This window comes from Aptenodytes patagonicus, chromosome 4 (assembly GCF_965638725.1).
Source record: "Aptenodytes patagonicus chromosome 4, bAptPat1.pri.cur, whole genome shotgun sequence".
NCBI classification, from domain to species: Eukaryota; Metazoa; Chordata; class Aves; order Sphenisciformes; family Spheniscidae; genus Aptenodytes; species Aptenodytes patagonicus.
The window spans coordinates 26,932,767-26,959,583 of record NC_134952.1 but is presented as its reverse complement, the minus strand read 5'-3'; the positions used below and the strand labels follow the sequence as shown (position 1 = coordinate 26,959,583).

The 26,817-nt window shown below is 42.8% G+C and overlaps 1 protein-coding gene across 3 annotated transcripts; it reads right to left on the bottom strand.

The window, feature by feature from the left end:
- Window positions 1–1,719: 1,719 nt before the first annotated feature.
- On the bottom strand, window positions 1,720–19,650 carry RHOH (ras homolog family member H). Of its 3 annotated transcripts, none has more exons than XM_076336133.1 (2): window positions 19,620–19,650; window positions 1,720–5,059 (listed from the first exon to the last, which is right to left on the bottom strand). In XM_076336133.1, the coding sequence occupies exon 2, from the start codon at window positions 4,830–4,832 to the stop codon at window positions 4,257–4,259; it is 576 nt and encodes a 191-aa protein (XP_076192248.1). In that variant the 5' UTR covers window positions 4,833–5,059; window positions 19,620–19,650; the 3' UTR covers window positions 1,720–4,256. The 3 variants fall into 3 exon arrangements, with proteins under 3 accessions (XP_076192248.1, XP_076192249.1, XP_076192247.1); XM_076336134.1 differs by lacking the exon at window positions 19,620–19,650 and adding an exon at window positions 18,434–18,455; XM_076336132.1 differs by lacking the exon at window positions 19,620–19,650 and adding an exon at window positions 6,398–6,433.
- Between the last annotated feature and the right edge of the window lie 7,167 nt (window positions 19,651–26,817).

Below are 26,817 nucleotides of genomic sequence, written 5' to 3'. Positions count from 1 at the left end.
TGTGGTGATTTATTTCATTGTGGTGCCGTGTGTAAAAAGACTACTTTAAATGCATTTTCTTTATCAATACAAGCATTAGCTAGTATGTGTTCAGATACCTTAGCAATTGCAGAGCACCCACAAAAATTACACAAGTATTTGCAAATTGTTAATTGCAAATATCAGGCAAAACACTATCAATTATATCTAACAAGCGTGAATAACTTCCCATAGGAAAAATCGGGGGGCAAGATCTGAAACATGTTTTTATTATTTATTCTTAGAAAATATTTATATTGTATGCTACAGACCAAGTAAGTATAAAAAGGCTGGGAAGTCTGTATTTAAAATAATGTAACATGTACTCACATTTTGCAAATTACTAAAGGAAAATGCTTCTTTTTTTCTGCTAAAAGAATAGTTTCTGATTTAAATCACAATTGCCTATCTATTCAACTTTTTATCCGACTTGAATAATTCAGTAAAACAATTAGTGGCCCAAAATGACTTTTTCTGTCAAAAGGAGAAGTCAGACGCTGACAAAAATAACAGTGCTATTGCTGTTCTCATTTTAAGTTCCAGGTATTTTCTCTTTTTTTTTTTTTTTTTAACTTTTAACCTTTTTTAATAGCAAGTGAAAGTAAAATTAGCAATGGAGTAACTGAAAGGGATCGGTTTGAGAAGACAGAAAGGGGACATTTGGGCAAGGTCTCTTCCTTTAGCTGAACAGCTCGACCCAACTGAGGCGAGGCTGCACATTGTTTCGGTCTCCCCCAACCTGCTGTTTTTCAGAGCAAAAGGAGTTGAAACTTAACATGTATGCCAGCTGTCGTTTGAATTTATTTTGAATATTAGAGCCAGATTTTTACCACCGAGCCGTACCCAGGGACCCTGTTGCCCAAGTAACGCTAGCAAAACCACCCTGGTAGGGTTTCGCGGGAGACCTCAGCAGTTCCTCGCTGTTCACGCCACATGCAGCACGGCTGCCGTTGTGTGAGCCCCACCCTGATAAGCCATTCGGCCGAATCTTCTGCTGAGTTCTGCTATGTCCAGATTCCACTCTCTGCATCTGAGTTGCCACAGTTTTTGAGCACATCAGTTCTATAGCTCAGGGAAAGCTGCATAATTACAGACGCTAAAATAATGTGATTCACAGTTTGTTCCCAGTGAAAAGTGCCTTTTAGCTTTCAGAGTCTGAAAATAACCAGGCTGTGAAAATTTGAACCGTTTTTTTCACATAGCACCAAACCAAAATCCCCCCGTTACTTTATCCTGTCTCCAATCTGATTTCAAAAATCAGCCGGCTTTCGGTGGCCTCACACCTTGCACTGGCTCTAGGATGCACAATCAAGAGTATATCAAGCCACCCCTAAATTCCCTGTGCATCTCGTATTGTCAGCTCAGGCGTCTCAGTGAAACCTATCCACTTTGCTTCACTGAACTGCAAGCAAACCTTCAATTCTTCATTTTGTAATACACCATAATAAGCCTTGTGAAGCAAATAAAGATAAGATGGAATTTTCAGTTATGATGTGATTCTGGAGCACATCTTCATCTGGCTTTGTCTGATACGAAGCTTTCTGGAGCCTTCTGGTCCCTGAATCCAGTATCCCGTGGCAGATACCACAACACAGCCTCCTGGCCTAGCAGTTACTGTTCTTCAACACATAAAAACAGCAGCATGAAGTGTTGTAAACAAAGCTTAATCCACAGACAAAAAAGACCATTTAATAGGACATGCTGGCAAAAATATGTCTCAAAAAAAGTTGATGAAACCAGGTATTAAATCCGTTAGTGGAGTGGGGACCGTAACAATGATGTCCACAATTGTAACAGATTTGAAGATTCACAACGTGACAATTTGCATGTGATCTTTAATGTTCAAACAGTAACAATGGCTACTTTTAAATTAAGGTTACAAAACCCCAAAATTTTCAGTGAAGAGGCATTGCAAGAGTTGAGATGAAGAAACATATTTCTTCCAAAAGCCAAAAGTTTTTAACCAAGGACCGCAAATACCTAGCCACTAGTGTAACTCTGCGTAAGTATCATGCCATTCAGGTTCTTTTACAAACATGTCAGTTTTAGTGTTTCAGGGGGCAAAAGATTTGCAATCAACACCTAAAGAGAAAGAGAAGTAGGAAAGAGAAGAGTACAGGAAAGATGGGCGGTGATGGGAGCCCTCGTCTTGTGTGCTTGGGTGCAGAAGGTTGTAAAGATTTGAAGTTGATATGAAAACCTCATATGAGACCAGTATGGTTTTATGACCAGAAGCCTCCCTTAAAATAAGGTTGATGAGTGGTAAATATTCAGCAGCCTGGGAGCTGGCGGGACGATCACAACATCAAGTGTCCTGTGCACCACTGCTATTCAAGGTGCCCGCAATGCAAATATTTGCTCACTTACATCACAAGTGAGATCATCTCCAGGATTCATAGGAGGGGAATGATTTAAATCGGAATTTCTCTTTATAGAGAAGCTCAGAGGTAGAAGAGAGCATGGCGAAGAGCACCCAACCAATTTTTCAAGAAAAAACTATAGGTAGATAAGATCTGAGCTATAGCTTATTTGCTTAGTAGGGTACCTCCTGAAGTCCCACCTTGGATTTGAATTAGACAAGCCACTGCATCCATTCCTGTTGAAACACATGAGTCGGGGCTCAGTCAAAACAGGTACAGGTCATTCTCTCAGAATCCATGTGGAGAGAAAATTGTCCTACTGTGCTATGTGCCATCTTTTATGGCACCGTGCTATAAGCCCCTCCAAGGTCAGTTCTGAGCTAGCTGAAGGACAGGGAAAGGGACCAAAAAATCTTGCTGCACTAAGAAATTCCCCAGGGGATTTCCTCTATGGTTAGCAGAAACCTTGGGATGAGACAGATCTGCAAGACCTGAGATGGTGCGGGGCAGAAGGGGCAGATAACCTGAGGAGGAGAACACCACAACTCACGAGGAACGTACAGCAGTGTGTGTTGACCCCACTCCATCTTCCAGCAGAGTTCTCTTACACACCTGGAGTTTCCACCTCTTTAGCCTGACTTTTTGTGCAGGAGGGTAACTTGGCCCGAGTAGGTACGTCAGGATTTGACTCTTAGACTTGCCAGGCTCCCCAGGATGCAAAGCCTGTTTCAGTCTTATTTTGATACAACCCAGACAGTTATACTTAGTATGCAAACTCAGAAAAAATGTTATTTAGCCATTCTAAATACACACATTCAACATTGCCATGTACTTAATTTTTTACTATAGTAGGTGACTGGTTTCACTAAAACCACTGTTTAGAAAAGAAGTGTACTAAAAATACTTTGAGAATTTTAGTGCTCATGAAAAAATACCTTTCATCCCTGGAGACTGAAATCTTTTGCCTCCAGAATGATAGCAGGGACAACAGAGGTGATGATAGCACAGACTCGTCTCTGCCACCCCAACCATATGTCTGAACCAGCCCTGACTGCAAGCCAGCCCTTCTGGGGTTGTAACTAGGTGAGGTCTAGGAATAATCAGGTTTGTTTCCTCCTGGTTCATCCCATCTTTGACCATATTGCTGAGGAACAAGACTAAGATAACAAATCTCACAAAGCCACAGGACGGCTGTCAAACGTCACTAAGTTTTGATCACTCCTATGCGGGACGTACTGGATTTGATTACTGTTACGCAGTGACTCGGGCATGTCTAAGAAGTGCTAGGCTTGCCTGCAGGCCATTTATTATAGAGATAGGACAATTTGCTTCTGTGGTTAGCTAAAGGAAGAACCTCCAAATATGAAAACAAACTGTCAGGATTTTACAACAATGTATAAAAGAGTCTTTTAAATAGAATACACAGTGGTCAGATTTTATACACTAAGTTCTTAAAGTAAAAAAAAACCACATGGACAGACATGTCAAGAGGTGGGGGTTGATCCAGACAGAAGTTTGTCATTAAATAAATGCGGACAAACCAACAACTGAGGAACAACATCAACAAGAACAACAACAAAATCAGCACAGCTATTATCTGCAGATCTCCAGGCTAGGCCTGCTCCAGTCCAGGCTAGCAAAGTCCAAACACAGGCTTGTGAATAAGGGCACGTACCCACACCTTTCGTTTTTCAAGATAGTGCCCACATGTGTTGGGGGGGAGCAGATCAGATAGAGTGCACATCTGTCTCACTAGGGCCACCTGCACTGTGGTCCTGCCAGGAGTCCTCCTTTGATTCACCTCCCATTCTCTCTGCCACAGTATCTTTGTGCGAAGACAGAAAGGATGAACGCGGGCAAACCCACTGCTGACGGTCCTCAAAAGATCTTGCACTCGTTAATGGAGAAGAGCTTTCGCCTATTCTGCCTTTTGGCTTGATTGACTGCTGTCCGCACGGCGTACTCAAACACCTGCTGCACCCCCCGGTTGCTGAGGGCAGAGCACTCCAAATAGCCTTTGGCTCGCACATCCTGGGCGAGCCGCTTCCCATCTATCGGGCTGATGCAGGAGGAACGGTAGGGCCCCGTGTCACGCTGGTCCGTCTGAGTAGCCACTACCAAAACAGGGATGCGGGGCAAATGGCTGCGTATCTCGCCGATCCATTTGTTCCTCAGGTTCAGAAAGGAATTGTGGTTTGCCACTGAGTAGCACATTAATACTACATCTGCCTGTTGGTATGAGAGGGGGCGAATGCTTTTGAAGGCATCGCTGCCAGATGTGTCCCAAAGACCTAGGCTAATCTGTACACCATCCATGAAGACATCCACTCCGGTGTTTTCATATACAGTGGGTCTGTAGTCATCTGGAAAAGTCTCGGAGGTGAAACGTACCAAGAGAGATGTTTTCCCCACCGCGGTGTCTCCCACCAGGACACACTTGATTGAATCCAGCATTTTATTAATGTCCAGGGTCAAGAGCACTGTCTGGGTGCAGCAGGAGTGGGATGGAGGGATGCAGCGGTCTCGGGGGCTCTCTAGATAACTTCCATTTGGTGAGAAACCATTCAAATCTCTTTACTTCTCAAGGCTTGATTGTGTCACTTGAGTCTAAAATCCCCTTTTCTCCCACACGGCTCTGTGGTGCTGTCAGTTTTAATTCTTCAGTGAGTCAAATGACGTTTCTGGAAGATTAAAAATAAAATGTAACATTTATAACCCACAGAGAACAGACCATTCTTCATCAAGATAAAGCCACCTGGACATGTCTTTGGACAGCCATGGGGAGTACCCCACATCGAAGATGCTGAACGTTGCCATTCCCTCCCAGCCAACTGTGTGTGTAGCAGCCATTCATGTAAATAACCTTCCTGCTGCTCCACAGGGGCTAACAGTCCTATCACTTCTGCCATTCTTCACTGACACCAACTATTTTTTCCCTCCAATTGTCTAAAAAACTAATAAAATCAATTTAACTTTGGTATAACTGCTACTAACCTGCTTTTAGTGAGACATTTCCTGCCTCTCACTTTCACCAAGACTGCCAAAATCCTGAATCCCTTTTAACCAATCAGTTCAGATTCCCTTGAAAAAGTACACATGCTCTCTAGAGGCAGTGAAGAGGAAAAAAAGCCCTTCACTAACCGATTTGACTATTTAAGCAATCCTGTAATGAACAGTAACACGGAACCACTTGTGACAATGAGGAAGCAAAGACTTCAGGTGTGAATCTTGAGTGACATGAACCTTAACGGTTTTCAAAAGCAATGTAGGATTCACAGCAAAAATGCAAAAAAGTTTGAATTTTTTCTTACAAATCACTTTCAGCAAGCAAGAAGCACAAGCCAAAGAAAGCCATGCCACCAGTGCTTGCCCCAGTCAAACAATTTCATTTGAAGGGGATACAGCTACCCTGACATTTACTTTGTTGTAAAACTAAACTGAGAGTACCTCTTCAGAGTATGTAATTGCTTTTGAGCTCCTGCCAGCATTCAGTCAAATTTTCCTATTTTGAAAGCGTTTGCTTTTTCCTCACTAGCTGTGTGCAAGATTCACTGCTCACGCAGGGCGACACACAAGATGCTATGAAAATCACTAACTGCAAAACTGAAGGCAAACTAGTTCTGCTCAACAAAAGTAATTAAAAAAAGTATCACTGCATAATTTCACAATGTCCTGTGTATGTAACACAAATAATATATTTCTGTCTCCTTCATATATGAAGAGAGAAGTCACAGCTTAGGGTTATTTGCACAGAAATGAATGATGGCCACAAAAAGCATATACTCTACATTACTGTAACGCTCTCCAGTTTCATTACCCTAGCCCCCCCTACCACCACCACCACCCCACCTCCCAATTTCTAGTACCCTCAAAGCTTTGGCTTACTCCACAAAGGGTAACAACAACAAAGGAAAAGAAGAGAAAAGCGCTAGATGAGCTTAGAGAGAACATTTTACAGGCACTGACAGCTGCTACTGGCAACTCCCCTGCTTTCATTTTGTAGTGAGGCAGTGCCCTACCTCCTCGCGTGCTGCCGGCACACCTGCATCTCTCCCACCCGATGCACCAGCCGAAAGAAGATGTGCCAACGGCTTGGCCGGAGCACGTTGTTTTATAGAGGCGGCACCAAGCCTGCGGGGCAGCGCTGTGCATACTCGAGTTACGGGTATCTAGAGGAGTCATTGCAACAGACGCCGCTTCCTGGTCTGCCAGTGCGACCGTGCTCTCGCCATCTCAGCTCGCTTCTAGGAAGTGGGATGGAGGCCGAGGCCGAGGCCGCTTCACGGCATTCCTGGCTGCCGGGAAACAAGCTCTTCCGTGAATTTAAGTTTTGTTGGCAGCAGTTGGAAATTTGCTTTTAAAGGTTCAGTAGGTCTAACTCCACTGTCTCACCTTCTCCATTCCCCAAACAAGCTCTCAAGGGAATTAAACAAGACATTTACAAATTACATCTATGAAAAATTAAAAAAACATACGCAGGATACACAGCCCAATTACTTAAGTGCATCATCATCTTTCCTTCAGTGTATTCTACTTCAAAATTGTGTCAGCAGTACAGTTTTAAAACACCAGAATTCACCACAAGCCAGTAGCATGTGATTCAGACAAAACTGCATGCTCCCAGGAGAAAGTCAGCATGTACCAAGTCTCCTTTTCAGAACAAACATTTCTTTGGTGCAGGCAGTCCTTAATGCCTTCAGGCTCATTATTTTGTGTATATTTGCATGTGGGGGAAAATAAGGATGTCCAAAGCATGACTTTTGCTATTTCATAAATGCCAGAACAGAGAAAGACAGATAAAAGGATTGTTCTGCTACGCAGCTTGTTGATTACCAGGTCTGATTACGTTGGCTATTTTGAAAGAAAGTATATAAATGATTAAAGACTAAAAAAGATATTAAGGACTAGTGAATATGGCTAGTTGACACAATAACAAAAGCTGAAATATTCCACCATGACAGTGTGGAATTGTTTTCAAAGCAAATTATATTGTTCTACAATCCATTGATGAATAAAAATGAACAGTATATAACAAGGTCCATATTCTGGTCCTGTGGACAGATCGCCATCAGTGGTCCTGATCTTGCTTTTGTTCACAGCCACTTGGAGTTCATGTGCCTCCATACATAGTTGGGACTACATATGTGCAAATTGAAGATATATTTTTAATTATTCACATAGCCTGTCCTTGACGCAGCCTCAGGGTAAGAGCAGTATTAGTGTATTAAAATAATTACGCAAGTTCATCTCAATGAATGGAAAACTCTTTAGGTTAAACATCAACAGAAAACAGTGCCCTTTAAAGGACAGATCAGTACTGGGCACTTCTACACATCAGTATAAAACCAGTTGTGTAAATATTTGCAAAAGCTTTGGTTCCTTTCTCTCATATTATATACTGCGGTCTTGGTCTGACAGTACAGCATGCTACACCCATTAAAAGACTGGACAAGATCTTCTGATCACAGGTGGCTGAGTCTAAGCTGCTGACAGATTTTTTTCCCCCCAACAATTTGGGGGAAATTTCCAAATTTTAGTAACTTTACCAAGTCCATTTTGGATCTGGAATTCTAGATATAAGCCTGTATCTTCTCTTACACTACTTCGGTTTATGCTTTCATCACTCGTAACAATAGAAGATTTTATTTTAATGATAAGGCGAGAGCTTTTATAATATTGTTAAGTATAAGAATATATGTCTAATTCTGTTGCAGTCACTCTGAATAGTGACCTTTAATAAACTTTGGGATTAACCTCAAAGAAAATTCTTGCACAGTTTTAGATAGAGCACTGTTTTTTCAATTGTATCATATTGTCTATGTAACTAATGCAACATTTATTGTCTTTGCTTTCCTATTTTTGTTCCCTCTGTCTTTGCAATACAGAGTCTTGGCACTGGTGTGTGGTTATAGAGCCCTCGGACTTCACTGACGACGTGAGCATAAGAAGCCATACAACAGCCGCTCTCTGGGCACTGCCTGTCCTGCACCTCGGCAATCTCATGCAAGTAAATGCCTCACACTTGATCACGGCTGAATATGATATGGAGAAGGTGAGCGGTGTTATCAACCCGTAACGCGATGGGATGAGAAGAGGAGCACAGCAGCACCAAGCTCTTTGCAGGTAGAGGATTCAATCCCATGAAAAACTAATCTAATATTTGTTGAAACAATTCTACCAACAAAGGAAAGCAGGACTGCTTGTTTCAGAAGGAGTAAGTTTATCAACTGAACCAAATGGGATTTTCATTTATGCCAGGAATGCCTCTGGCATGTTCTAAAAGATCATTGTGAGCATGGCTCACTATGGCTAAACATCTGCAGGGGATGGACAGTGTCTTATGATAGGGGAAAATAAAAAGAGTCAGGAACCCCTAATGTCAAAACCTGTCTTGGATATTGATAGTGCACCCTCGGGTAGGCTGGGATTTGGAAGGAATTAGCTCATACGTAAACAAACCACGCAGGCAAGACAAAAGGCTTTTTAGATCAGGCAGTCGCAAAATGCTTCAGAGAGTTAAAGCAATTAACATGCTATCTATTATTGCCGTTATCCGGTCCCTACCACAATTAGATCTCAGTGCAGTTCCTGTTGATATCAGGATAAGAGCAGGCTAATTTTTCAGTTTGAGCACTGTATACACTACCTCTTGAAGAGAACTGATGTTGCAAGGAAATAAAAATATTTATACTAATAAAAAAAATGGAAAACCACTGCAGAGACTTCCACTTGCTGTCCAATGCTTGAATGCACATATTGTCTTTGCCTGCCCACATTACTCCCGTAAGTCTCACCTCATGCAGAGGTGGGGTCTGCAAAACAGTGTCTACAGTTCTTCTCTATCATGTTGATTATAATCACTGCTCCTTCTAACTGCACCGCAGATACGTAAAAACTCTCCTTGCATCTCTTAGAGGCTCTCGAGGAGAGGAAGGAGACGTGGAGACTACCCTTACTGACCAGAAGAGCAGGCAGTTTTACACCTTCACCTCCGTGGGTGCAGTGGGCACTGCAGGGCATGGACAACTCCTGGGAGCAGAAGGAGAGGGAGAAGGAGGAGGAGGGCTGGCAGGAAATCAAGACAGGGCAGAGATGCTGTTGCCTGGTTAGGGGCAGCACCCAGGAGATGCAGCAGGGAGACGATTGGCCCTGTGACAGAGACACTGCGACTGTTGTGGATCCAGTCTGGACACTCAGCTAGATCACCAGGTTGCCAAGGTGATCTAGCTTGTTTTCAACTCCGTGGGTGAGTTGTACTTACTCCATTCAGATACAAAACTCCAGACTGCTGCACAGGCCTTTGCTGCTACAGCACGGGGCTACTGAAAACTAATACATCAGCTGTAGTCCATCCGGAGGCTGCAGCTGGCCTGCAAGCAAATGCCCCCTTGCTGCAAAGTTTCCTGTCATGCATTCATAAGCTGATGCTCTGACATTTGTGTTAGCTGCCTCCTGGTTTCTGAACTCATTTTAAGATGATTTTGATCTATAGCACTAAGTGGCCCTGGTCTTGCCACTCTAGGAAACAGCCTCCCTCTGCCTCAGACAGTGTCAGCGTTTCAGTCCATAGTGGCATTCAGTGGTGGTACCACTGCCATGAAGAACTGACTCACAGCCCGTACCTTTGCAGGGTGCTGCATCTTTTCCCTGAACCACTCCACCAAAAAATCTGCATTCAACTCATTCACTTCCCAAGCATCCAGGGGCCATCTTTATTCTCTGGCCCAAGAGCAAGATGGCAGGTTATTTCATTGGCAGAATGCTTCAGCTGCCTGGTATATTTATGATACTGATGGATTAATTGCCAGGCTATCTCTCAATGTGGTTTTCTATTTTAAAGCATTGAGAGGATGCCTAGAAGCTTGGATGAGAGCTTTTATACAGATATTTTATCCTTAAGTACAATCATACTTGCAATGGCTTCCTAAAGTTAGAAGAGCAATGAACCCATATTTTCAAAGCCAGGATGTCTTGTCGTCTCAAAAACAATCTTCTTCCAGCATTAAAAAAAATTGTAGACATAACAACTTAGAAATTTTTCTTTCACTCCCTTATTCACAAAACTGAAATCCTGTTCCTGTTTTCAAATTTCAGTGCTTTGTTTTGAAAAAATACAAAACTAATTTTTTATTTATTTCTAATTTATGAAATTTAAAGAAAATGGACAACCACCTTCTTAGGAGCCTTTGCAAAAAGTCACTTCTGGATCAATACGACACCTGAAAATTTAAACCTCAGTTTCTTTCTTTGGCAGTTTTAACAACTGAAACTGAAGAAAAGGATTTATGATCAAATATTCAATCATCTTGCCAACTTTATTATTAGCAAGGGAACTCAAGTCATCAGATTTAAAGGAAATTCCCTCATCTTGAGACTGGGGAATCTTGCTATAAAATAATGACAAATACAGACCAATGTTGTTTAGAAGATGAAATTAGATGTTAAGTCCTAGTAAAGGGATGAAAGCTTTCCGTATAAGAAAATGTACATATTTATACACATGCTTACACACTGCACATACATATAAAGCTGTATAATGAGATATCTTAAATTAAAAATTGCTAGTTCATTACTTTAGTAATAGTACCTATAATGAATATGTATAAGCAATGGAAAATGACATGTCTAAAGATCTATTCAATTTATGACAGTCACTGAGAAAAACTTTTTAACTCTCATTTTAATTACCCAATTAGACAAAAGAAATATTTATTTTATCTTCAAGAACCCTTTAGCTGTGACTAATCACACCTTGATTCAGCTACTTACAAATTAAACATGAACACAAATGATTAGAACCACTCCAAAAATTAACAAAAAGTCTGTAAGACTCTCACGTATTGATCCAAGATCCTAAATTCAATAGAAGTCAATGAGATCTGGCAGTGCTAAGTACCTGCTTCAAAATTCAAGCCATGAGTCTGAAGTCATTTTTCTCCACGTGTTTATGGCATGACATTGTAAAGTACGGACCATGTGGTATTCATGGTGCTATAGAGCATTTTCAAAAGTGACCCATTTTCAGTATAAATGTTGCATCCTCTCCAAATTAAAATTTGGGTAAATCAAGTGTAGTAAAGTAACCCCTTCACAGAGGACCAGCTCACATGCCGTTCTCAGTCTGACCCAATATCCTCCAAAGTCAGCAGAAATGGAGCGGCATGTCATGCCCAAAGCGTGGCACATGCCCTTGCACTTACCGAGCGTTTCCCTTCTGCAAGATACTGGGTATGTTACCTTCCTTTCCCACCTTTCCCTGTGATAATTTTTCTTCTCTGCTCTTAAACAGAGAAGAAATTCTTCTTGAGTCTCACCACAGATACAGCTGTACACGGAGCAGCTGGTGTGCAAATGTCACACGTGCATGTTCAAGCACAGAAGTTCACCAACCATCTGTCTGTCTGCGTTCTCTCATAGTCTCTGTTTTTGTACACGTACACATACATATATATATATATATATTCACTACCGACATAGAACTACTTTTGGGTCCAGATAGGGATACATACGCTTGCAGATTAACATGGATAAAGCGCTACGCACTGACTATAGCGCTATCACATGTGCCTATGAAAAGCCACTCTGTCTATCAGAATGGATTCCCAGTTCAAAAGCAAATTTCCACCCAAGTCTAACTGTGTTGTAGCCAAACTGAAGGACTCATATTATAAAATGCATGATATTTAAGTAATTGACTTCAATGAGACTACTGTGTGTGTAGAACTACTCACATGTGGAAATGTTTGCAGCTTTGGGCCCCAAACCACTTCAAATTTTTCATGCCACATCCTTTTTTAACACAGTTCACCTTTCTTGAAGTCAAATCAGCCTAATCAAAAAGGCACTTACAACATATTTTTGTAGATTTTTTTTACAGGTTTAACTCTTCAAATTCTCCTCAAATTTTTTTGGCTCACAAAATATGAAGTCCTCTTTTATTTACAACCTTCAACAATGATTGTGTTCTCTTTACAGAAAGCCTGGCCCTTTCCCTATTTCTGTTTGGGGATTTTTTGACCACCTGCAGAAACAGGCTTAATCATCGTAAAGTATTCATTTCCCTTTCATACACAACTAATATTTGTTAGTTATAAATAATAATTTGTAATTTCTTGCAGAATTAAGCATTATTTGGTAGACTGGATGCATAGAATTGTATATGCATATATATACATGCAAAAATATTGAAAATAAATCAGTGTATATTTCAATGCATAATTATTGCAATAATGAATCTATACATCCATGTACAAAAATTATGACATCCATATGTACATGCGTTTGTATGTCTATATACATATATAGACATGTATGGATACATACACTGATACTCATTAATTTGCAGAAGACTTTGCTACAGATTGCTATACAAAACAGACACATATCCAGCGTAAGATATCTTACCGTCATTTGAAAACCTGCATACATATTTTGTATCAAAGAATGGATGCATTATTGAAATGACCGTGGTCTTTAAATTACTTTATTTCTACATATAGGTACGCATGTGTATTTGTATACACATGAGCAGAAATGACTGCTGTGCTAAATCTGGATTTGCAATAACATAGGTATATAACTGGTAGATGATATAGTCTTACACATACACATAAATTACATAGTCACACATTGCAAACAATTACATTTCTACTGCGTATGCAGCCGTTAAATTTTTTAGGCACATCTTTACAATATGTTACAATGATTTGTTTTTAAGGAGATGCATGGATTTATAATAAATCCTGCAGATGTGTAACTTGGTAAAATGTTAAAACTAACAACCTGGCAACTCCACATACACACTTGCATTTACTGGCAAAAGGGCTTCCTCTCTTTCGGAGCCTGTGTCAAGCCCACTGTAGTGGAGAGGGCTGACTGCAGGGTGTTTCAGCTCTAACCTGGGGTAGGACTGCACTCCTCTCCCTTGTTTGCACAGTACCTGATCTTCTTGACTGGGTCGTTTAAACACTAACAAGTAATCAATATTAACGGTATAGTTAATATATGAACGATGCAGGTGATGTAACATCCTCCCCAATGTTAAAAAGTCGTAAAAAAACTGTCCTACCATTTCTCCACTGCCCTCCACAGATCCCCTGCAAGGTCTCCAAGGTTACTTTCAGAGGTCTATTCAGGTTTGACTTTGCTCTGGTTTTATAAAAGGCCTAGCACAAAATAAGGAGACTCTCGAGCCCAGATCTTCTCCCCCTAACCTCAGGGTGAGGAGAAGGAGGTTCTCCATGTTCATTGTTATGTATTTGCATAAGTTTGATTTCAGTGGGAGGTAAAGGTGGAGGAGGAAAATATTAGTTAGAACAGAATTATCCAACGTTTGATGGAAGATTATTTTTGCATATTTTGTGATAAGAATAAAATCTCTTGAATGTATAGGTGTTTTGAGCGGCAAGTAATGATGCTTCCATGGATCAAACAATTCAGAATAATGACTTCTTGCTAAAACATACTGATTTTTTTTTTTATTTGGGAAGAATGCATATTTACTGCATGTCACTGTTCAGTTTTGCTGTGATTAATGTTAAACTTCTCGAGTTAATGAGCAAAGCTAGTAAAGTAAGCAACAATAATTTGGTTGGTTATTTATTTTGTTGCACTGAGAAACTGGCTGACAGTTTTAGCTTTTCCCCTTAGAATTGCCAGCAACAAAAAGCTTTTTCTGGTCTCTATATATTAGACTGTTTAAAATCATAGTCTAGATTTCAGGCAGAGGGAAACTGCCATCTTTTTAAGTACATTCTTGAATTTTGTGTGTGCACGCATGTACATTAAAATGTTAAAAATTTGGAGGGCTTGCTTGGAAATAATTTCAATCACTTTGCAAGTAGAAGGTGCAATACAAAACATACAATTATCATAACTTTTCCTGCATTTGTTGATTTGAGATCTTTATCCTTTTAATTTGCTTTATAAACTAAAAAAGGAGTTGCCTTCCACAATCTATCCAACAAATCAGTATTCATCCACTGCGCAAGGGTAAAATAAGAGTTAATACGTTTTTACAGGACAGGTAGAATATTTTTTCTCACTATGTAGCCTCCCTAGAATTCCTTAGTTGTAGTAAATTAAATCAAACACAATAAATGGGCATGCCTACTTGCCTACATAGAATTGCTTATGTCCTATGCTTAGTTATTATTAAAGCCCAATTTCAAATGAACATGCTTTCAAGATTTCTTTCTTTTTCTCTGGAATTAGCACAAGTTATACCTGGTAGCTCAGTTTTTACATTGATTCGTATCTTACACCAACCGTATGCCAGAGCAGAATATTTATTTCAAGGCCTGTTTTCCTTCACTTTTCTCCGATTCCGGTATAACCTTAATCTCGTCGCTTTTATATAAAACATATAATACTGCAGACAGCACTGGGTCATATGGAATAGGTTAAGAGGAGAAAAAGTTCTACTCTTTACCACAAAAAGTAATACATAAATCCTTCTCACTCATTCTTCAGTTCAGTATTTTGAGAAGCCATTTCAGATACTTAAATCTGACATCTATTTGGCTTTCAGTTGGTTTAAAGATCATGCAAATCCCCACGCTACAGTAAATCTTAATGCAGAGTTTCTGTTTTTCAGTGGGAAGCATAGAAAGTTTTCCTTGATTTTCTTGATTTTTACATATTTTGCATGAAAATGATCACACATATGAAAAGAGAGATATTTTAGGAGAGCTACGTTTGAACATTATGAGAACACCTCCCATGCTTTATTTTTGAATCCTGGCAAACTTGATGCAAACTCAGAGATATTTTACCCAATGGCTTTTCATCCAGAATTAAAACTCCTCTGAAAGATACATGAATTTTAAAACCTGCATTTAAATTGATGGAAACAAAAGAAATTACATGAGGGGTTTTTAAGACAGATGCTTTATAATATATTTTTGTAATGAGAAAAACACAAGAACACAGATGATGGGAGGAAGTTAATAGATAATCCAGTATGTCATTAATTCAATAACTTCGAACTCTGAAGACTTTACCAGTTTTTAAGCACAGTCATTTAATGAAAAAACGGCAAGTTGCAAACTGTGTGTCCACTGGCATGTCTATCAACAAAAGGAAAGAACGGTTTTCTTGCTAGAGTGAGAGGTTTCATATTCTTTCGATCACTGTGTGCACAGGAGATGACCAAAACAGACCCCTAACTACATAGGGGTCTTGGTCTCACACTTTTCTATTAGGAGAGCCGGTCTTATCTGTAGTTTGACATAAACCAGGACAACCTTCAAAAGCAACTCACTGTCACTCATGAGGAAAAGAGATATCACCAGATGGTACAACAACCTCAAACCGGGCAAGTGTCAGTTATTGAGACTGGTACTCCACACTCACACTTGTGTGTGACAAGTGGCATCGTGCACAGTACATAACCACAGCCCTTCGTGCCAGCTTCTGCCAGAAGAGGTGTTCATTCCCTTTCCGGCACATGCTGGGTCTTTCCTATGCAATAGATCACCACGGCCCCCCATTGGGGAACCCCCAAACCATAGCAGAATCTACATGTGGTTTCCAGTGGGTTCATACATTTCGTCAGGTAAAGACAAGCATGCCAAGTTCAGCCCCATCCTCATCCCTTAGGAATTTACACTTCTTGGCTTCTGTAACCAAAGACCAAATGCGATTCCTTGTGCAAAAGAAATACGACGCAGACACAGTGGCAAGTGATTGTGCAGGGTGGGAACGATCAAAGAATCTGGAACAAATGCAGGGCACAGCCACGAGCGGGGCTAGGCACAAGCAAATACTCCCATACCCGCTCTGCAAGGAACACACACACGCAGTAAGTGTTCAGACCATGTTCCCAGCTATCGTCCAGCTGCCGTGCCGGCAGTGACAGCGATCCTCTGGCACAGCCTCCAGCAGAACGTGACTGCTGGGACTATTGCTCCCTGCTACTTTGGCAGCTGCTCGTTTTAGACCTGATACGCCAAGGTTTTGTACCCATGACTTCCAGTGCTCATGCTCACTGCCGCATTACAGAGGTTTTGCTGGCTCCAAATGTCTCCCCTTCCACTGTAGACCAACGCTTTTGGTGGATTAGGAAGGTTTTCCAGTTCTTCACTGACATAAGAATTGAAGCACAACTAAATTCTGCTAAGCACATATGAAACTGTATTTGGTTTTGTGGAGAAGAGCTAATGGTAGGCTACAGCCCACAAATTTTGTTGTTACATTGCTTTGTTGTATTTGTGTGATCCTGTCCAGTATTTTAAAGCCGTAATGCTTTAATAGTGGGCTTGAGACAGCTGCAGCCAATTTCCTTTCTTAATTACTACGCTGGGGTTATCCCAAGACATTTTTCAGCTGTAAGTTGTGCTCATAGCATGGAAACATTTGAAAACTGCTGATTTAATAAAACCACACACCGCTGGCCAAAAAGTGAGAACCTAATTTAGAAATTATGTTAAGCTGTGTAGTGTGATGCCTGAAATGTCACATGAAGTCTTTGAAAAAAGCAAGTTTCACAGTTACTTCTTTTATTTCTTTTCAAACCGTAATCAAAAGCATTATAAAAAATTCTGCAATTTTTCATTGTATGGTCAATGCCAAATCGAATTAATCACTTGAACTGTGCATTCAGTTACAGTTGACTGTTTCTTAAGGAAAACTATAGAATCACAGCACCAACATTTTACAAAGAAAATGGGGGTGCTTGCTTTAGAGAGAAGAGGTATTTTTCATTGAAAATCTTTTTCATTTAAAGCTCCTAACACAGCTGCTGCTATGCATCTAGAACTGCACAGCAAAATCAAAAGGAGAAACAGCAGAATTTCATCTCTCTGCCCGGGTGTCCTCCCGGCTGGTTATCAGAAAGTGTCACCAAGAAAAGCTCCTCAGGAGCTTCCGCTGGTACAGCCCCGCTGCTCTACAAGACGGGCCAGAGGTGCAGCCTGCAAGACTGCCACCACAATTTCTGCTCGTTTCCTATGTGTTCTGGATATACTGCAAAGCGTCCACTTATATCTTTAAGGACTTACATGGCTTGCCCCTCGCTGTACAAGAGATTGCCTCCTTGATATCACTGGCACTGGCAGCTGTTACCAGCTGATGCGACTTTAGCATCAGTCTCTCAGTTGCTGGGTTTATGCAGCAGGGAGAGTGCTTTCATTTCATCCCCAAATTCACACTCCCAATGGAGCGGCTGAGACAGAATCTATTAAACTTCTACATATAAACATTTTCTTGAGAAAGCTGGTCACCAGGCTGGAAAAGTATTTTTAGTAACTTTCTGGAGGTATAGCTCCAACTTCATGGTTTTACTGTGCTGCATGTAGCTAGAGGGACTGTCTTCTGATATAGGCAATCATGTGAGGCCTGATGCTCTTCTGCCATGAGGCCATCTCACGCTGCTTTGGCACAGTAAAATTCCCTTAAGATAGGATTAAATGACAGTAATTTACAGCCACTTTGCCCTGCCGATGGGCTATGAATTTGTGTCTTGCTATACATGAGAATCAAGTCCATTTTTTTAATTCTAATTCCTTGCTCTGGAACTTAGATAGCAAGTACAGATTACTTATAAAAACACACAGATTCCCTATAAATACAAAACTACTATTTTTCCTGGTTTGTAGCACCAAATATAGTGAATATAAAGCTTGGTATTATGCCCCACCAAGGCTTACTCTCTCAATCGAGCAGGAAGCAAGTGCACATGGGGCTTTTCTACCCTGCGGTTACTGCCCAAGTCTCAAACGTGGTATTCACATCAAGTCTGTACACATTTTCTCTGGTAAATTGGACTTCATTTCTGTGATACATCTGTGATACATCTTCAGAGCTGTCTTTGAAAAATCAGATTAAAACCCGTTCTAAAGTCAAGTAAGTATATGTGTATGGCCTTTTCTACTGGAGCATTTGTAAACATCCACTGATTCTAAATGGTGGAGTTTGGAAATGTGAAATGCAAAGCAGCACAATGCGATGCACAATCCCACCTTATTCTGACAGCAGCAGCAGACGGGCATGTACTGACACCAAAAAAATGCTGACAGATCGGCTTGCTAACAACTACCTAATCTCATTAATCTTACCTTTTTCCTCTGCAAGTATTTTCTTCAGGACAAATCCCGTGTTAAAGCTGGCCTCCTCCAGATGCCGCAGCCCCACTCCCGCCCCATCCACAGGTGGAAACACGGCTGAAAGAAGTTAGAAAATCTTAAAGCCGCATTCATATTTTCTGCGGGGACCTGTGTCAGAGGGATGGTTCCGGCCTCTGTGTGCTTCCTCCTCATTCACCTTTTAGATTAACTACCTCTCATTGGCAATGTGACAAGACCATCCCACCACCGCTAAAGCGTCGTAAGATGCAGGTTTTGTAAGCAGAATCTAGAAATGGCTGTGCACAGACGTGCACACATGCGCACACATGCACACACACGCATACTGCTCTCTGAGGGAACCCCACACCATGAGCGTGCCACAGTTGGCTCAGAAAGCAGCAGAGAAGAAGCCGTGGGGGTGAGATGAAAGCAAAGAGTTACAGCGACAGCCATTCAGACGGCAAACAAAGCCCTTCCATCTCAGAAGGTGGCAGAGGTGCTTGTTAGACCCAGCGGGGCCAGGCAGCCGCTGGAACCAGAGCCAGTGACAGATATGTTGGCAAATTAAAAATACTTTGACTCTCACTTCAGTCCTAAGAACCTAAATTTCACCTTTCTCAAATTCTCACAATAAAATCTTCACTTAAATTTGCTTGGGAACATTTGAGATGAAGCAGAACAGCTTTCTCATAACCATGATGTACTTCACAAATGGGGAAGAAAGCCATCCTTTGAGGTGCTGCAGGTTTACACACGCCTCTCTCTCCTGGGTTCATAGTTCACACAACAGCAAAGAGGATCAGAATTAGACCCATCACTTTCACAGTAATTCCCATTTTCTCTCTTTTGTCTTAACATCAGTTAACATGAAAAATACTGGCATGGCACAGCCCCTCACACCCCTCTTTCTACTTTTATACAAGGCTTTTTTAAGCTGAAATGGAAACAAATTCTGGAACAAATGAAAATCCAGAAGATACATGACCTGGGGCAGGATTAGACCACTGTTTAACAGGATATCACAATACTAAGTATTTAACAGATGGTACTAAAAGTAAAACCGATTATGTGAATCAATTTCACAAACTTATTAACAAAGTAAAACTAAAGATACTGAATTTGATTCAGAATATCAATTCACATTAAGACATTTAGAAAAAAAACGCAAAGAACTCACCAGACGCAGGAAGCTGAAAGCGGCTGTTGGAAATAAACGTTGCGGAAGTCAACTATTCTAGATGAGATAGGGGAAGAAAAAAAGAAGGTGGCGTTCTGTGCTCTTGGCTTTTTCAGATGGACTTCTATTTTAGCAGATTAGAACAATTATATTATTGAGAGGGAAAAAAACCAACCACAAGAGGTAACCAGAGACCACTGCACATACAGGCCAAATTAGTCCTGGCAACTGGGTCTAGCTCATCCGGAAGCAGCAGTGACAGCAGACCCAGATGTAGTATGACGAGAAATAGCGGAGTGGTTTAGGGTAAGTCAGCTTCCTGGTGAGAGCTCCTCAGCTCTGCCTGTGTGGGTTTTGTTGTGGGTTGGTATATGAGTGTATATATCTTCCTCTCTTTGGTGACTATGGGAGCAGATGTAAAAACCTTGAAGACGGGGGAGGGGGGCAAAACCTCCAGGCTGCAGAAAGCTTTCTCTTTGCAGTCTGCTGCTCCTACAGCCGCCTCCTCTCTGCTACAGCGGCTAATAGCATAGCGCAGCCCAGCAGCTCCTATACGTGCTAGGAGAAAAGGAGCAGATCGACAACTGCCCGCCAGTGCTACATGCGAGTAGCATGAATGAGACTTGGAATATTTTTATGCAAGCTGGAATATGGCCCTGCCTTTAAAAAAAAGAGTTTACATGTTTAGTTGACCTTGTGCAAAACCCAAGGTAGGTACTTTTGGGCTGATTCAAACTTGGGTTTGTCTTAATTCAGTGAGGATTCCCCAGTAGCATTGGTTAGGATTGACCAGCACAAGGAGGCTGAGCAGGAGGAGGGACCACAGGCGTGGAGACTGCCGCCTTTCCCAGGATAGACAACTTGAGCTGGCCAGGCTCTCATCACTTCCAGCTTTCCTACCACAACACTGAAAGCAAAGCTTTGATGACAGTTTCAGGATTTCAAGTGCCAGGTCTATGGTCTATACTCCAGGAGCTGTGAATACAAGAGGTTGTCCACTTTGGATGATCAGGCAATCAGACTGCAGGGAGGGCATTCCTGTCCCATACACCTGAAGCAGCCCAAGAGACCTGGCACAGCAGGAGAGCTGCCCCAGAGCTGAACATGAGGGCCCCCGATGACCAGCCCAGTGGGCTGTCTGCTCCTCAGTCAGAGGCATGAGCAGTGGGTTCCCCAGCAGCCTCGAAACCAGCCCCGGAGGCAGAGAAATGGAACCCAAGTCCTTTTCAGAAAATATTTTGGGCTCAGTGAAGCCATTTCAGACCATCACTAGCCATGAAGCAGTAGGAACAGGCTGCCTGATCCAGATCTAAAGCCATGCATTTTGTGTTCCTTGCAGGATGGGAACTCTCTGAAGACTGCTAATGAATTTGTCCACATTAACATTATGACAGTACAATGCATTCCAAGATGAAGTCATACTGCTTCCAAGAATGATTACAAAACCACAGAATAAATTACAAGATAAAGCAAAAAGGAAACAAAAAGATAATTTATGTGTAGATGAAAGGCAGTTGGTGCCAAAAATATAAATAGTTGCTGAAAGAATATAACCTGTGTAAACATGCTGTAAACCTGCTGATACAAAGCCTGCAGAACAGTGTTGCACAGTTAGGCTGGGGAATCAATTTGTTTCTTTTCCCTATGAAATGAAATTAATTCAGTTAATTATCAACAGGGATGAAGGTAAGGAAGGGTGGCTCACAGAAGGCATTTTTTAATACTGTCTTCTTAAAAGCTTCAATCTTCCTTTTAGTTTGAGACAAGATTTTGGATAAGGGGCTTCAGCGCATTATCAGTTTATGTGAGAACTTGCGTTACTTAATTTTCACATTAAACACCTATTCTTCTGTTTTTAACCGGGTTTGGGTTTCCCAATACCAGTGCATGCAATCAGGCAATAAGTTTCCATTGCGATCATGATAAAGAAAATCAGACACCCAAACATTCTGAAATGTTTCCACCGGAACGCTGCGGCTTGTCAGAAGTAGAGAAATAAATACCATTCGCAAATTATATTGATATAAATGTCTTCAGTGATCATCACCCTACAGATAGCAGCTGCTTAAAAATGCAACTACTCTTTTCTGGTTTGTGCTGCAGACTAATCCAGATGTGAAGCCATCTGGCTAAGCAGTTTGCATTTTGGATAAAGAGCGCATCCATCTGTAAAATTGTTCATAAACAACTTTTGAATCGCGTGAGCTCAGAGAAAAAACAAGACTGTAGAATAAGAAACGTGTTCTAACATGTCTTGATTTCCACCCATTTCCCTCCACTGTGGTTTCTGGAGCATCTTGACCCAATAACTTCCTAAAAATAGTTGAATGTCAGATTTATTTTTGCTTCTTCCATTCTTCTGGGGTTTTTTGAATAAAAAACTGGAGACCTTTCTTAGGGATGCACATGCTTCGTGCACTTGCTCCATGACTGCACTTCCTAGTGACCTGGAACTCCATGAAGAGACCCTCAGCTCCACGCTCTCTGCACAACACGTAGGCAATTCCAGTTAGGTGTAATATTGCAGCCTGACATGTTTCTCTTGATCCTTGCTTTGTTTTTTTGTCTTTCTTACTGCAGTTTTTCTGCTCCTTTTCACCTCTTCACGCTGTGCAATGAAGGGGAACAGCTGGCTGTGAGAGAATATTGTTAATACATTCAAAAATATGTTGCTTCTTTTTTTCAAACTCAGTATGACTCATTATCTGGGACTTTCAGAAACAAACACTTTGTTGTGGAAAATATTTATGGTGGTGGAGTGGAGGGTTGCAAATTATTTTTGCATTGAAAAGTAAGTTGACAGCAAAAAATAAAGTCTTAAACCTCAAGTAACTCAGGGTTTATGACCAATTATGTAAAATAACATCATCCAGGGTTTTGTCATGTAAGGACATGGGCCAGTTTACAATGAAAACTCTTTTGTCTCTTAATGTCTCTTACATTTGTCTCTTAATCCACTGATTTCTGTCTCACTTGGAGAAACCAGCAGACTGCTGATGTTAGGAAGGGGTTTGAGATCAAGGAAGGCAGCTATTCCTGTCCTCCCTGCCTGATTTCCTTTTTGTTCTCAGATTTGCTCAGCTCTGATTTTGGTCTGCCTCAGATAGTATGGTATGTGCAATGCTCAGGAAGTAAACCATGACGCTCTTGATACCCATTGTATTTAGCCCTACAAGCCTTTCTCCTGTCCTAGATGATCATTGTATTATACAAAATAAAGCTAATTGTTGCTTATGTCTAGACACTGCACCAGAGATATAAACACCACAAAGAAGTGTGCTTATTTGGTTAAAAAAGAGCCTAATTTTTTTTTGTTAACATTTTCAAAGGCAGGCAGGAAAAATGTATGTGGTCAAGATGCCAGCTGTGTGTTGGGAAAACTGGCATGTGGCTTTTCCTCGGGTTCCTGGGCAGTACAGGGGAAATCAGGTGGGTTGCCCAGACCCATTTCAACCTGGGGGTGAAAGCACTCCCTTCACAGGAGCAGATACCTCAGAGAAAGGGAGGCTAACTCGCAGCATGGCAGAGAGCATTGCTAAAGTCCCTAAAGTATACCGGGCACAGCAACTTCTGTAGCATTACTCATTGTCAGAGAACTAAATCTGAAAGGGGATATGAAAATGCAGTTTCACAAGCAGTTCCTACACGGATTTTGATAAAACTCACACTATTAATTACTTTGCCTTGATGAATTTAGGCTCTGGTTCCTCAGCAATCAAACGTGGTGGTTAGACACCCCTCAGTTTTGGTATTGCAGTGGCATAAACTGAAGCACGTGGTGATAAAACAGAATCCAAAACCTAGCATGAGGCGGGTTCCTGACACATCATGTGGGGAGGACTAGAGGTCTTCAGGGGGTGAGTCAAAGCCCTCCAGCATACTGAGGCTGGAGCGTGCCTGACAGAGAAGCCTAAATGCAGAGGCATGCCTGAAATGCCACCCCCTCCCTGTGGACCCTCCTGCCTCCCTCCTGAGTTACACAGCAAGTTACAAAGTTCAAACCTCAACTCAATTCAGCTCAGCTCTTGAGCCCCTTCCCAAGGCATTGCCTCTTCCCTGAGACATGCCAAAGGAGCCAACACAGCTCTGGCACAGAGGGAGAGGCGTTGTGCTGCTAGCAGGGAGCCAGGGCCACCGCTGCAGGTCCCCACTGTTGCAGGCATGGGCTCCACGTGGTACCACCTCTGGCCACCTCCTGTGCTAGTTGCCATCCCGTACCTGGCAGGGCCATGCAAGGGTTGTCAGGAGGCAGAGGGGCAGCGTGGGGCAGCCACAGCACAGGCACTGCCAGCATACCTAGCGGGTAGAGTTGGCTAAGGAGTGCCTCCATCTGCCCTGCAGAAGCAGATCTGTCCCCCCTGTAACACAGAAATGGAGCTGCCTTCAGTGACAGGCTTGTCCTATGCTTCAGGTGGCCACAGAGCAGCCCTCTAGCTACCCCTGCTCCAGCATATTTCTCCCCGGTCCACCCAGTTTCTGGGTGCAAACAGTGCTGAGATGGGCGCAAGGCACTGAACGACTCAGACCCAGGCACACCTGAGCAGCACAGACCACTCAAGCCCAAAACAGAGGACCCTGAGTTGTGCAAAGGATGATCAAACTTGGGTTTGGTGCTAACATTTGGGTGTGGGCATCTACATTTATCCAGCCGCTTTTCAAGACTGATATAGCTCTATTCATATATTAAACCCATATGCTTGTGTAGCCAAGGCAGGCAGAGATTTCTCTACTTTCTGAGACCACAGCCTTCTGCAGCCTTAACTACAGAACTACTCTTTACTACTTTTACATCTTTTCCACCAGTGTATGGGTTACTGATTAGCTATTTCGCTGGGATATTCCTCTTGAGATCGGGTTGCCAGTAACGTATGCTGTGTGACAAAACTAACATTTACACACTTTTTTTTTTCTTGGTATCTGATAAGCCGAAACCGGTGTGCTAACTTCCTAGCACAATTCCTCCTGTGACGCCAGTGCAAAACGAGCAGTAAGAACAACGTATGGGAAGTGCTTTCCTTCAGGGCAATATGAAAACCCACTTCCCCTTTCTTGAAAGGGAAGGGTGCTTAGGAACTGCACTGAGGGTTACTTAACTCCCCCGTCTCTTGTTCTGAGACAGTCTAGCATAAAAGCAGTCACACCACTGAGAACAAATTCAATCTGCTTCCCCAAAATCAGGTACTAATTCCCAAAATACCCATCAGCCCTATTCAGGGAACAAGATTTCTTCCGCGTTTGCCCGCTGTTGGTTTTTTGCCTTTTTTGCTGGGGCTCTTAGGAGATATTTGCAGCCCTGAGCGGCACAGGGTGGCTGTGCAGCCACGAAGCTGGCGGGGAGAGGGCAAAAGCGGCCAGGCAGGCAGGCTGCCTGTGGCAGGGAGGCAGTGGCTGGGGCTGCAGGGCAGGCAGAGGAGAGCCCAGGCAGGGGCCAGCAGGATGGGCAGGCCCCACTCGGCAGCGCCGGGGTCTGAGGGGCAGTCCTCTCCTGCCAGCCAACACTTCCACATGCGTAGCATGCAAGCCTGCATCTTTTTCTGTAGATTGTCTGACTTCTGCAATTTTCTCCTTCCCCAGGGACATTCACACTTCCTTCCCTCATCTGGATTTAATGCAAAAATAATCCCAGTGGCTTTGCTGAAACTGTAGAGGAGGCTCCAGCGGTTTTCTCTGTGAAATTGCACCCAACCTGAGGCTACTCCATGGCTTCAGGGCCAGGTCAGCTTCCTGCACTCACCCCCTGGCCTTGCCCAAGGGTCAGAGCAGCTGAGGTGCTCCTCAGCGCTGCTGCCGGGGGAGAAAACACTGATGGAGGCCAGATGCACTGAGGAAACGCTGGTTCCTCCTTTCATTCTGCCTAGGAGGGCAAAGAGCTGAGCTCTGTCACAGCAGGGAAGTGCCGGAGGAAGCAGCTTTTCTCACCAGCCCTGCTGTGAGGTGGCCCCAGGCCAGGCCCCGCAGCCTGCCTGCCCCGGGGCTGCCCCTTCCCTGCCTCCCCAGCAGCCCCCCTGAGTGCAGCGGCGGCGGCACCGTGCCCCAGGAAACCGCAGCTCAGGGCAGCTTGGCTCCCGGGCCCTTGGCAGTGTTAACGCCAAGCATACAGCTCCCCCGGGCACCCACCTGCAGCTAGCAGGACCAGGTGCTGCTCTCTCCCTTATCCCCAGCAGCCGCTCCTGCCCTGGCCCTGCTCCACTTGTGCACCTTCCCGCCCCGCAGTGCTGCCCTGCCTTGTTATTTCTTCAATCTGTACGTTATTCTTGTCAGGAAAAGAAGTGCCTGCACAAATTAGGCCTCTTGCCCCAGCAAAGTCAGAAGACATTGGAGTTCCCCTTGGGAAAATCAGCAAGATGAAGGCAGCAGCTGTTTTTATTTTGAATGTGCTTTTCCCACTTCCTCCTGTTTTGAAGAAGGGGATGGGGGTAGTCATACTGTGCAGTCTCAGGCTCCCCGCTTCATGAGCCAGTTTCTCCTTTCTAGCCTATGAACCTGCAGATGTTTCCCAGAGGAAGGCTCAGACCAGGAGCCTGACATAGATGCCCTGAATCGCTCCCAAAGTGCTCTCTGGGGGAAGCCAGGGTGCATCATCCCTCCAGGGACGTTGTTCTCTCTGCAGTATATCAAGATAGTCACTTTACATGGCTATCTTGACAAATGCCAAAAAGCTGAAGCTCCCAGTCACCCATGGCTTGCCTATATGGCACTGCACAGACAGTAAAAGGGGATAATCTGGAAAGGCAAGAAGGACACACAGGTGAGGAAGACTACTTTTACCCTGACTTAGAGGTGGGAATCCCAGGCAATGCCTTGTGAGTTAGCCGACATAAAGCAACACCATTATGCAGAGCTCCCACAGCCCGACCTGACAGGACTACCATTCTCCCATTTACAGACCAAACTGATTAAATTTGTGGTGCAGGCAGAGGATTTCCATTGCTTGCTCTCCTGTCCAGTGTGTACAACCAGCCATGGAGGAGGGTCCTGTTTCTCAAGATAACACAAAAATAATAATGATCCATACAGTTGCTTACCAAGCTTGTAGAAAGAGCAATTGTCATAGCAGCACTACCACACTCAGATGTCCTACTGCCCCAAGAAAGTCACAGATATCACATCCTGATCACACTGAGGAAATGCATCAGCATTTAATATTTTTACTATTATTTTAGTGCTCCCCAAGTCACATAAGATGTCTCCTGAGCCA